We start from the raw sequence: 12,783 nt of genomic DNA, 5'->3' as shown, positions 1-12,783 counted from the left end.
ATTTTTTCATGCCAAATCCAGTGATTTTCGTGACCTCAAAACTTATCCCAAATTTTTATGTATTTTAGGCTAGAAAGATAAAATTTAAACAAAAGATGACGTTCTATAGGTAGTCCACCCGGGCCTTAAGTTGAAAAAATTCTACAGCCAGTTCCCCACTAAGAACTTCATTAGTTTTTTTGTTTTTTTTTTCTAAAATATATCACACCATGCTGAATATATGAGCAACTATTGAAAGTTCCTGTAGAGCTTTTCGTGGCATCCATGAGACTTATGTGAAATTTTTTTTAACAAAAATTGAAAAAAATTATGCATATATGGTTAAAAATTTTCTTTTCTAGTTGGAGGCTTTCACTGAGCACTTTTTGTTGCTATACCGGATTAATGGCGAAATGTAGCAATTGAAAATGCAAGATTTATCCAATTGTTCTTGGTAGCCGAACTCGCAAAAACATTAAAGTATTTTAATAATTTGGGAAAAATATAATTTCCTAATAACGTGACTGAATCAATTGTATTTTTAAAAAGGAAAAATTCGGTATAAAATTTGGGTTGGACCTCTGACAGACATAGTTATCTGTACTATTGCCAAGAAGTCTATTTGCGGAAATTATAGCCCGTATAGAGGTGCTGTGACTTGCTTTTCCCTGCTCCCCCAATGAACATTTGCTTTGAGGATGTCTGCAAATCAACATACTGTAGGCAAGAGGGTCAGTGAGGAGGCAGAAGGAATTATCTTTGAACAATCCAACAATTATTCAACATTTATATTCCCTCCATCATATCATTGCAGGAATAATTTACTAACTGATTAACTGATTTACTCACTTTTTTCGTTATATTTTGGACTATTTTGAAGTTAATCAATACATTCTCCTTCACTTAAGGCCCGGTTGGAGTATCGGATTATCTCGTATAGATAGTTTTTTTCTTGTTTCTTACATGCATTTATGTGACACAGCTCTGCTTCATGCAGGATCTATAGGAGATAATCAGATACTCCAGCAAGGCCTTAAGATGTTTTTTTTTTATGATTCCGTGGGGTAACACTCTTATGACTAATTAAGGGGGCCACACAATTCTGTGTGTTTTGATAAAACAATTAGAGTACTATCTGCCATTGTTATTATCTTATAAATTGTACCTAAAAATTTTTGGTGATGGAAACTATTGAGGGAAGAATTTTATCTCGGAATTGATGATTGCTATGTTGTAAGGATGTAAGAAAAAAAATGGTAAAAATATTGAAAAAATTTGGAGAGAGCCCGTTGTGAATAAGTGGTTGGCGTGATCTGCAGTGTATGAAAGTAGGGGGAGTATAGTACAAGGGACTTTCGTACATTTTATGTTTAAGTTGAGTTGCGCGCCCCGTATAAGATACCATGCAAATCAATGGAAAGCATTAACATTAATGATTCATTTATTTATTATATCATAAATTATCAATCGTTTAAGATGATATCTCATTTATTTTTTTCTACAATGTTGATAAAGAATTTTCAACGACTTGCCAATCATGACAATTGTTTAAACATAAAGTTAAGTTCTGTCCTAATGTGTTTCGAATATTTAAAATTAATTTCCTTACGTCAGATAATTGCACAAACGAAAAAAATATTCCTTCTTCTGTTTTTCTTCCCTGTTAATACTGCGAAACCTCCTCGTTTGAGGAAATCTAGTCACGTGACAAAAAGGATGTAGAACTGAAAGCATGGAATAACACATGGTAATACACTCTAAAAATGCAACCAAAATCTTAATTTATGGTACAAGGGGAGAAAAGTATTTTAGAAACGTATTTCATCATAATCCGCACCAAACGCACCGACTCATCAAATATGTTGTTAAAAAAAAAAATGCTTTTCAGACGGTGTGCCCTAGGGAGATAAATAAAAAAGAAGGTGATAAGTGGCCACTTATCTTCCTAGGGCAGGCCGAGTGACAGAAAACGCATAAAAGATTAAATTTATTTTTCTAGTATCTTTATACAAAGCGCAAGAGTTTTAATCCTCTGTGACATAACCGCAGAGTGGGCCAACGGTAATTTACGGAATTTTATTTCCTCCCCTTTCTTACAATATCTTATACCGAACCTCCATTGTATTATATGATTTCATATCCCTACCTCTTCTGTAAAGCATAAATCAGGCATTTTCATAAAGGAATTTGCATAAATTTCTCGTAATTTTTTCAACTCTATCGAAGGTTAAATGATTTTTTGTATTTTCGAATCTATCTTGTGATGATCTCTCATTTATTGTGATGATTTGAGAATAGGGCTGTTTAAATTTTGAAAGTGATCATTGAAATGACACCGTACACGTATCGTATAGAATTTATATAATAGATATTGAATATATTGTCTTCGGAGTGGAAGTCACTTTACAGGTAATTTCAAAAAGAAAATATTTTGTGTGGAACATGTTTATATGGAAAACAGATGGGGCAGAGATGTGGGGGCAAAAAATGGATTAAGTAGCTTCGCATAGACAGGGCAGTTGATTGTCTAGTATGTAACCATACTGACATAACGACTTTCTAATAAATGACTAATAATTATTGGCTAACCGTTTAAATAAAATAAATATAATGACGAGAAAATAAATAATAAAAAAGAATTTATGCATGTTTTATGCCGTACTCTATAGTGACTGGAACTATAATTTATACGCACTAATAAAAAGGAAGAACGCTTTACGAATAGTACGGATTAAAAAAGGAAAAGAGGACAAAAAAAATTGAAATAGTGTTTGAAAGATAAGCAAATTGGGCCAATAAAACGAATGGCGAAGACTTCTACCTTCAAAGAAATTCAAATTCCTCGCACTCATAATGTACATCATCGCTCTGAATATTTTGTTCTAAGTTCGTTATAGTCGACGGTAGTTCTTCATATCCCCGGCGCATTTCATCTCCACTGCCTTCACAAAAAAGAAACATTGGATATTCAACTTTTTGATTGGGCGGTATGAGAAAGGGTTCAACAATCTTGATGAAATTCTCGAGGGATTTCTTATCATGAAGATAAAAGCCAACACAGCAACTGGGATCCATCTTCGAGAGTAACATTTTTCTTGGAGAGGAGCAGTGAAAGCTTGCAAGTGAAAAATTATGTTTCCATACGTCGACAGCCTCTTGACAATAATGTGGATCGAGATGAATGAGTTTGTCGTCCTGATATCCAATAAAGTATAAGGAATGTCGTGGTCGACCTCCAATAACACCGATACAGATGTCTAGACTGAGAAGAGCAGTTAAGCATGGTCCATAACCAGCATTCAATTTTTCTACCCCCAATCTGAGAGGAACGAGAAGAACTAATGATTTCCAAGAACCATCGGCACGTTCACAGCACCTCCTTACATCATCTAAATAAACTGCAAATCACAATGACAACAATAAAGTTAATATAAATTTGAAGATAGCGCCGCTTGTTCAAAGTGTGACTTAGTGAAAAAAATTGTTGATTTTACCAGCACAGTCTTGGGCGACGTAGACGCTTAAATTTTCTAATTCGTCGTGTCTAGATGCAGCTGCTCCGACAGCTTGACCTAGTAGGTACGCCACTGAGGCCGGACCATACCAATCTCCAGCTCTTTTTCCCGTTGAAGCGCCCAATGACACAAGCGAGTGAATTGAGAAAGGAGATTGAGTTGCTGGTTGATCTCCAAACCATTTTATTATCATTCTGTGCTTACTCTCGTCTGTAAATTGTTGGTCAGTTCGAATTGGCTGATCTGGTCTCCATCTCCAAGCTGACAAATCGTAACAAACAGTTATCTTCAACTTCATATAATCATACAATATTAAAATTGACAACTCCGTTAAAATAGAGAAAGAAGGGGATAATTCGACCTATTCTATCTGCATTTGATTTTTTATATTATCTCTATCTATTGAACATTATCTATTTCATAAAACATTGCGACATTAGTAATGGGTGTAGTGCTGTACTAACTGTCCGAATAATTGTTAATTAATAACACTGAATAGCATAAATAGTGGAGTATCGGCATCTTTTAAATTCATGATTTATGTAAAACTTGAGGATCACCTCTGCCAAGAAAATGGCAAACAAGAGCCTGGGCTAGCATCATTTGCCCACTTCTGAGCATGCAGCCCCATCCACAATCAGATGTAAATGTAGAGCCATTCAAAATAGGAAATTCCCTTCTATAAGTCAGCCATAATCGTGAAACGAAGTCTCTCTTGAAGCCCTCCATGCCTTCATCGAAATTCGTAGCGTCTTCGGCGATAGAAATGTCGCCACTCGAATCTGTGTCAAATGCCACAGCTTCCGAAGCAGCTTCAGGGGATTCTGCTGTTTTGTGGTAGCTAGCACCTAAAAGCCACACTGGAGATTCTTTGGAGAAATTCGTCTTCAGTTTGGAGGTCCATCCTACAAGAAAAATTTTCACTGTAATGCAGACCTTCTTTAATACTAAATTTAATGCAAAATTATCATGAAATTAGTTGAATTTAGAATGTAGAGCGGCAAATGCCCACATGCCCGAGGACAACAGCCGCAGCCTACAGCCGAACCAAAAAACTATCATTGAGGGGATTAATGGCATGAAGGGATTGCGACAGTCCCTTAGCCCCTGATGAAGACCTTACAGGCAGCTAAATGTAAATGGCTCCAATAAGCAGTTGAAAAGTTTTAAACCTTAACACGGATTTTCGGAAAAACGTTGAAAAATCTTCGTACCACCTTGAAACTTTGTGAAATAAATACTAAATAATAATAAAACGCAAAAATATTATATTCTTTCAGGTCTAACCTATAGTAAGTTCGTCAGAAGAATAAAAAAAAACGTTCCTTTTGACAATATGTACATATTGTTGGACCTTGGCTGGTGGATTAAAATATATTAATTTCTGGTCGGGGCACGATGTTCAGGAATTCTCCAGAAAATACTGATTTGTACGGGAAGTATTCAATAGTCAGAGGGAGGACCTCAAATACTAATGGAGAGGGGTGGTTGAAAATTCACGGGATTAAGGTGAAATGACATTCTGTATTCCAATTCTTTACAAAAACAACTTAATGCAATAAAATTTAACCAAAGCCTTCTGACTATGGACGAATTGACTCGAGGGTGGGGGGATAAGGCCAACTCAATTGCGGTTACGCGAAATAATAGAATAACAAGAAGGGATGACTCTAACTCTGGAAAAACGGGGGAAGTGAGGGGGCCGAGTGGAAAAGTAAGAATTAATAGGGGGCTTCATTTACAACTAAAATGCATTTACAGGAGGCTCGCCGTTGGGGGGGAATGTAATATGGGGCAGGGAAATTCGTTGGGGCAGGTAATAAAAAATGGGGCACTCACGGGGAATGGTGTCCTCAGAATTCTCTCGGTTTTCCTCTGGGTTTTTGCCTTCTTCCTTCCTTCTCTCTCTTTGTTCTCTCCGTGTATCCTCTTCACACCTTTTCTCTGCACACAAGTCTCTCTTTCCTATCACACAGTTTCCTCTTTTCACACCGTCTCCTCCTCTCACTCAGTTCCCTCTTCTCTCATAGTTCTCACAATAGTTCTCACACCAATGTCTCTTCACAGGGTCACTTCGGGGCAACTCTCTTACTCGTGGGGCAGCTGTGGCACGAGTGATTTCTTCCAATCATCCTCACCTCTTCCTCTCGATTACGGCGATAATCCGTGCTAATCGGGAGTATTCGTGATTGTGTGTCCTTTTCCTTCTTTCGACACGGGGGACTCGCTCCAGGGATGCCTCCTTCTTCCGGGATCATGTGGGGTCCTCTTCCTTGATGCGTGAGTGGTACGGCGAGGGGGAGTAGGGGCGGGGATAAGGAAGATCTGGGGATGGATTGTCCAACGGCGGCAAAAAGATTAACTTAAATCTAACTTAGCCTAAGAAAAAATTCTGCCTCGTCACAATTGTTACATCGGTGTCAGAAGTTGGATGATTTTTTTTCTTAAAACTTTGAAAATTGAAAAGTGAAAATAAGTTTTCCTAGGAGTTTCCGTTCCTCACTAAAAAAAAAATATATGCTAATGTGATGTAATGAGATTAAGCAGTACGTCGGATTTTAGAAATAAGATATGTTTAACACGTAAAACAATGGAGGATAGCGAGAACGAGAGAGATAATCCCTCTTTCCTGTCATCGAGACATGGCATCAGCAGTCCCACGGTCAGATAGAAGTCCAGCTCTAGGTACGGTGAGCTGTTTGACTGGCTTGGCATGAGTGCTGTCAGGAATTCAACATCGAAAACTTGCCGTAAGACTCATCATTATTATATTACGGATTAATTACGCAAGTGGTCAATGTGAGCTCGACGCAAAGCTAGTCAAGGAACAAGTGACGGATACAGAATATTCAATAGGCAAACAAATAACTAATGATTATTATTTGAATTTAACAATTATATGTAACATATTCGATTTTTGGCCGAAAATATATTTCATTTATATGTCAGATATATGCCGAATATATGCGTGCAATAAATATGTGCTCCCACATATTTAGTGTATATGTGATATATAGAATTTTTGCAAAATATATGTGCATATAACCGATATATATTTCCCACATATATACCGTTTTGCATGCAGGATATTTTGCGCTGGATAATAAGGACGTAAATATCGAATGTGGGATTTACCACTTCATCCTTTATCAAATATAGAAAAACAATTAACAAAAGTCTTATAAGAGACACCGAGTTGTTGACGTCATAGTTAACTTAAATATCACAATTTCAAGTTTTACCCCCGGATAATCCTTGGTTTACCATCTTCTGTACTGCTACCAGCGACGAGTGACCCGAAAGTAATCATGTTTTTAATAAGGTGAAAGGAAAAAAGAAACACTAATCACATTAATTGAATATTACATACACAATTAGGAAATATTGAATTTTAAAAACGGTTGAACTAAGCAATATTGAAAGGCAGGATAAGAAACAGATATGTGGATGAATTCGGAATGAGGACTAAAGGTCTCGGTGTGTTCTCTTCGCTTTCCAGTTTGAAACTAAATTAAAAGTAGAGCTCTCTATTTTTTACATATTACGCGAAAAAGGGTGGGACTGAGAATGTGTTTATAGAAAACTATTGTGAGGATGTGTAGCAGACCTTGAGCCCTGAGCTTCTCTTGGACACATAAAAATAAGGGTAGAAAGTGAAAGTCAAAATGACCTGTTTATTACTAAATTATATTTTAAGGAGGGCTGTGACTAATTTTTCCATTGCGTAACGACTTATTTGATTATTTTGAGTGTTTGTCTGTTTGTGCTTCTATGACTCTCCGCAACAAAAAACTTTTGATGAAAGTTGGCAAATTAATTGTTTCTCATGGTTGGCAATAAGTATTAGATCGCTCATCTGCTTTGCAGTCAACCAAATATAATTAGCATGATTGGAGTAATGACAAAGATAACTACTCAGAATGCTCACACAAACCGTATTTGACATTATGCCACATGGTGAGCAGTTTTGTCTTCATTTTGCTATCGGCCTCAGTTCCCAAAACTGTGTCACTGAGTGGATTTTTGACCTCAGTCCCCAGGATTGCTGACTCAGGCAATCCACTTATATGATCAGATGTGGTTAGACTTGTAAACCAACTGGTTGTTGTAGTCGCCAGTCCACCTGAAGACAAATAAAACATACAAACATATTTTTATCAGTGATTTTATATTTGGTTTATTTCAAAAATTGTGAAAATACATGCGTGGCATTCGCACATTATACAGGTTAATTGATAATTGCGAGACTTCACGCGAATCTACAAAAGATGCGGTCCGTTGTCGAAATTTCCGTGCCGAAGACTCTAAGGCAGCCGTAAAGATTCCTAGGCATTGAATAAGAAAGATTAAATGCTCAAACGAGCACCTAATAAGTGCACCACCTTAGCATCCTGCAAATCGATGTTAAAGGCGTAGAAGCAGTCCTGATCCAAATTATCGGAGGCGAAGAGTGGTTAATAGCTAATGCTAGTGGTGGGCTCACAACACTTCACCAGAAATACAGAAGAGTAATAGAGCAAAAGTACTCTGAGGTTATCTGCGCCATAAAGGAGCATCGTAACTACTTCAATGGATGACAGCAGCCTACACTGGCTTCACCACTTAAAGAACCCTAGCTTATGGTTCGCAACATATAGACTACAAACCGCAGAGGATCACTTCACCACGTCTAAGATGCACAGTTTATTTAAAATTGTCCTTATTTTCCTTATTTTTCTGTTATTAAAAAAAAACACATTGTCACTCTGAGTCAGTTGACATTTTCAGCTCTTACAGCTCCCCTTTCTTCAAGCTAAGGAATATTTTTAATTTTGAAGCTTATAAAAATCGCTTCCATACGGTTGTTACTTATTCTCTCCATCTTCATCATTGCTAAAGTTAAGACTTTTCAAATATCCGTTTGGGTGTAAAATACGGTGTCACATTAGCGCTGCTTGTTGTATTGCTTTGATCATTCAAGATCTCATATTTTCGACGGTTATACAAATTGAATAAGGCAAAACTCAAAACGATTCAAGCACTAAACTATGAAGTGAGATTTATTATATACTGTGAGGCCATTCTTCCTGGGGGAACGTCTGTGTGATCATCCGCGGCCATTCCTATCGAATTCGTACTAAAGAGTTTAGATAAACGACGAAGCTTAGAATGAAAGAAGCCATGAGATCCATGATAAGGTCTTTGTGACTTCCATGTTTCTTATTCAGTTCGAGGTAAATGTGTAGAACAGCCCTCTCAAGGAATTAAATATCGAAGGTGGACTAATCCTCATGTTTACATGAAGGATTAGCCAATAACGGGTCAGGGATTATGTCGAATGATAATTCAAGTTTCCAATTAACGTCTGGGATTGCGGATAAATAAACATGTGCCACATTCAGGAGCGGCCCTTCCATCGGGGGAGGCATGAGATTACTACGTGGGCACTCGATATAGGTATGAACTGTTTAATTATGATTCATAGTTATAAATTTAATTATAGAATTTGCTGTATGAAGGACAGCGGAGCGTTCATGCATGTACCGAGTGTCAATGTCCATAATTTCCAAAGGAGATCGATTGCTCCTACGACGAATGGTGTTGCTGTTGAGTGAGTAAACAAAAATATACCTCTTTGTTTTGTCTTGGTTTTTAAATGTACCAACATGTGTTGTCGTGGGGCGGATAGCCGCTACGTTGTCGTCGTGGCCCTGGATAATGCAAAGAGCGGTATACAAATTCCAACGTATGGAGGAAACTATTTGTCTCCCCAACATACGGTTGACGGATTCGGGATGGGGAGATGAAAACTATCGGATAGGGTGAAATTTAACATAAAGTACCGGTGGAGGGGGGGGTAATTCACATTTACCGCGAAATTTCCTGATTTCGGATGTTACGGATGGTCTTCTTCCATATATTGTCAAAATTCACGTTTTTTTCATATTTCGGCAAATTATCGATAGGATTTTAATGTAACAAAATATACCGTTTTTGCGTTTGTGGTGCGATCATTTTCATGTCTTTTCGCCAGTTTTGTGATTCTTTTTGAAAGTTTAGAAAGAACGCAGAAAAATGTTCGCACTACCTTGAAACTGTGTGAGTTATTAAATAAAGATAAAACGCAACAACGTTTTATTTTTTCACGTCAATCCCATAGTGAGTCTGAGAGAAAAATGAAAAAAACGTTAATTTGGGTGTATATAACACCCTTAAGAATCCGTTATTATATATCTCTGTAATAATAATATCAATTATAAAAATTCTGATTGCAAAATTCGAAATTAAATGAGTTGTAAATTCAAGCTAGCCGCCTCAGACAACTGAACCAATGAGGAATGAGCCTGACAGACTTTCGAGATATCGATAGTCTCGATGTTTGTCCTTTTTTTATAAACGAGATCTACTGCGCACTCCGTGCGCCGAATTCGAATTTCGACTTCGGATTCGATTCATTTACGTATCTCTGCTTTCATGATGAGGAATAGGAGTAGAGCAGACATGGCCGCGCCAGCGGTCCCGAAATTGATGCCTTTTTATTATGTTTTTTTCACTTCATGTTCTTCATGCTTAATTTCCTTGGTTTTTTCTCCAAAATTAATTAAACATCAGCGTTCTCATGATGATGAATTTTAATATTTATGAAAATAATACATTTGGTCATTTGACCATTGCATCAATTCCAAAATTTATCAATTAATGATTTACTAATTTTGAATAACTTTGCTTGGTGACTAAAATTTCATTCTCAATAATCCCAATTATCGGGATTCTCTTCAGAATCTGACAATAAGTATAAAATAAAATTTCATACGGCCGATAATTGGCGCTGTGACGCTCAATATAAATCACAATACATAATATATCTATGTGATATCTACATTAGATATATATAAAGACCGATGATGAATTGTTTTCATCTCTTTATTAAATATAAAATTTGATGTTATCATTTTTGTTCATTATTGTTAGTTTATTCAGAAAACAGTGATATGAAAGTTTTCTGCAAGAAAACAGAAATTTGTCGAGAAATTGCGGCAACTTATCGGATTTTAGTGTTCAGGTATTTCCATAGTTGAACGAGACATTTTTTTCGGTAACTATTAAACTTTGTACACAATCGAAATATGTACTGTCAATTTCAATTCATTTTGACGATAATTTACAGTAATTTATTTGGTCGAGTACGGTCTGGTCAAATTGTACTCAATTGCCAAATAATAAATGATTTAACGTCGTCGCAAACTTCTCTGAATGAATCACTGACATTACAGTAGAGAGAATATGAATATAATATATTTTTATGTAATTGAGGTTGATAAACAGCCACAATGATATAAAATAACATCCTAACCACGACTAAAAAAGTGATTCTGCTTCATGCGCTTTGTAATCTTCGCTTTCGGCTCGGTCTATAGGGCTGCATTCGTTAGATTCAATTTTTCCTTCCTAATCGTGAAAAATACTATTTCTGTATTAAATTTCGTTAAAAAAAATCATTCCAATATCAATTCGGTGATGAGAATCAACTGAAAATATCTCCTAGTGTTTTCCCCGATATGTTTAAAATGGAAAATATAAAATCGTCCCATGCACATTTCTCGGGTCGATCTTTAGAATAGAAATCGAACATTGAGCAATAATCGAGTACTGAAAAAGAGCCGATTAATTAAAATCGAAAACAAATGAAAACAAATGAAAAAAAATTTTTAAAAATGTCGATTTTTTCCATGAATTTTGAGTTTTTTCATCATGGGGAAACAATTGCTTCTATATTTTTCTTCTTTTATTCGGGAAACTCGGTATTTGATTCATGATTGCTTCTCTTACTATTATTTACCCTCTCAAAAAACTTAGTAAAATCCAAATGTCAAAATTTTATGTCCCATATAGTCAACATACACTCTTTAGCCAATTCTCACACATATCCTTAGCTCTCACCTCTGGAAATCAGGACTGAAATCTCGTCAGTAGGACTATACGAGAGTTATTCTCCTTGTAGCAACTTGATGACCTAGTATAATAACTCGGTAGAAAATTTCCAAATGAGTTTTTCTTGTTTCTGAATGAATAAGTTTTGTGAGGGTGTTATAGTATTAAATTGCATTTCAACTTTCCAAGAGAAACCATCCCAGAAGGAGAATATGCCATTAACAGATTTCCCATTTTTCTGTTTTCCGAAATTACATTCCAGGCATTTATATAGTAGTTTGGTATCTTTTCAAGCTGCAGATTAGATAGATCAGTAAATATGGAGAATATCCTATTACAACATTCCCTCGAACATTCCATATGATCAGCGGCAAGCATCCCAATTTATATCATATAAGATAAACAACATCACACTCAGTACATCAAATAACTCTCATTTTTCCTTTGAAGGAGAGGAAGGAAACATTTTGGACTCTTACGAATATAATTGAAATAAATTTTAATTAGAAAAATTATTCGAGAATAGACTTGTTCACCCCATTACCAATAATTGAAAATCAAAGAAAATTTTTTAAACTTTAATGAATCATCGAAAACGGGCCAAAAATATAATTCACTCATTCATTACTCTTATTAATTAACAACAACTCACCTAACCTCTCTTGAGACGTCGATACTTGGCCATTCATTCTTACGAATCAGTTGATCTAATAATGAATGGATGAAATATGCGCAATGCCAATATCCACTACCAGAAAAATCATCGTTTGAACACAGGATAACACAGAATTATATTCTTGATTAATTACCGATGAATTATCACTAGTTATAAATTAAGTAATCCTGATAAGCCATATTCTTTCATCTGTATATATTATGGTAGAACGCTGTGTGACAAATAGGAACTTCTTTTCTACTAATTTCGGAGAATTTATCCAAGTGCAAATTATGCGATTGATAAAGATTTCTACAGTATATATATTCACTTAGTTAATAATATATATATATATATATTTATAGATATTCAAGATATATCTTTAAAGAATTATGAACGACCATCCTTTATTCACAACTGTTGGTAATAGTATAGTTATATGATGATATATATGGATAAATATAGACATATAGACCCCCGGGTACTTACCCGACAAAAGTCAGTAATTCGAAAAACGCAATTATGTACTCAATTGTACATCGTTAGTACATGATTGTACCTATAAAATTTTTGTTTGTACATCAACGGATTAATTAAAAAAAATTAATTAAATTTCGGCATGATCTTAGCCGACAACAAATTAAAAATTGATCAATAAAACCAAATTAGGGGTGTTTTCCGAAGGAAATCGTTTGTACATTACGAATTTCATGTTTTCGTCGT

General features: G+C 35.7%; 2 protein-coding genes across 8 annotated transcripts in view; one reads left to right on the top strand and one right to left on the bottom strand.

Annotated features, from left to right (window-relative positions):
• Ak3 (Adenylate kinase 3) overlaps nt 1-6,661 on the top strand; it is an 11,063-nt gene extending 4,402 nt beyond the window's left edge. For 2 of the 3 annotated variants that reach the window (XM_011312267.1, XM_011312266.1), the window contains exon 6: nt 5,562-6,661. In XM_011312267.1, the coding sequence (XP_011310569.1) occupies nt 5,562-5,683 (122 nt within the window). In that variant the 3' untranslated portion in view covers nt 5,684-6,661. Of the gene's footprint in view, nt 1-341; nt 565-5,561 lie in introns of those variants that run through there. The other variant, XM_011312270.1, reaches the window with a different exon arrangement.
• On the bottom strand, nt 654-12,472 carry Atg4b (Autophagy-related 4b). Of its 5 annotated transcripts, none has more exons than XM_011312272.1 (6): nt 12,058-12,472; nt 7,429-7,617; nt 4,055-4,399; nt 3,474-3,755; nt 2,801-3,377; nt 654-1,703 (listed from the first exon to the last, which is right to left on the bottom strand). In XM_011312272.1, the coding sequence occupies exons 1-5, from the start codon at nt 12,092-12,094 to the stop codon at nt 2,803-2,805; spliced, it is 1,428 nt and encodes a 475-aa protein (XP_011310574.1). In that variant the 5' UTR covers nt 12,095-12,472; the 3' UTR covers nt 654-1,703; nt 2,801-2,802. The 5 variants fall into 5 exon arrangements, with proteins under 5 accessions (XP_011310574.1, XP_011310576.1, XP_011310573.1 ...); XM_011312274.1 differs by lacking the exon at nt 654-1,703 and having other exon boundaries at nt 2,618-3,377; nt 12,063-12,153; nt 12,215-12,472; XM_011312271.1 differs by lacking the exon at nt 654-1,703 and having other exon boundaries at nt 2,618-3,377.
• Nucleotides 12,473-12,783: the final 311 nt, after the last annotated feature.

Source organism: Fopius arisanus, unplaced genomic scaffold (assembly GCF_000806365.1).
Source record: "Fopius arisanus strain USDA-PBARC FA_bdor unplaced genomic scaffold, ASM80636v1 scaffold00099, whole genome shotgun sequence".
In the NCBI taxonomy this organism is placed as follows: domain Eukaryota; kingdom Metazoa; phylum Arthropoda; class Insecta; order Hymenoptera; family Braconidae; genus Fopius; species Fopius arisanus.
The sequence above is the reverse complement of the archived record's forward strand: the minus strand, read 5'-3'. Positions and strand labels throughout refer to the sequence as shown.

What these genes read in the sequence shown, in the direction of transcription:
- Atg4b (XM_011312272.1), bottom strand. Translation starts at nt 12,094, where the DNA reads ATGAATGGCCAAGTATCGACGTCTCAAGAGAGGTTAG. An exon ending in TTGCCATTTTCTTGGCAGAG is followed by an intron (nt 3,756 to 4,054) that starts GTGATCCTCAAG and finishes ACGATTTGTCAG; the next exon opens with CTTGGAGATGGAGACCAGAT. An exon ending in CGTCGCCCAAGACTGTGCTG is followed by an intron (nt 3,378 to 3,473) that starts GTAAAATCAACA and finishes TGTGATTTGCAG; the next exon opens with TTTATTTAGATGATGTAAGG.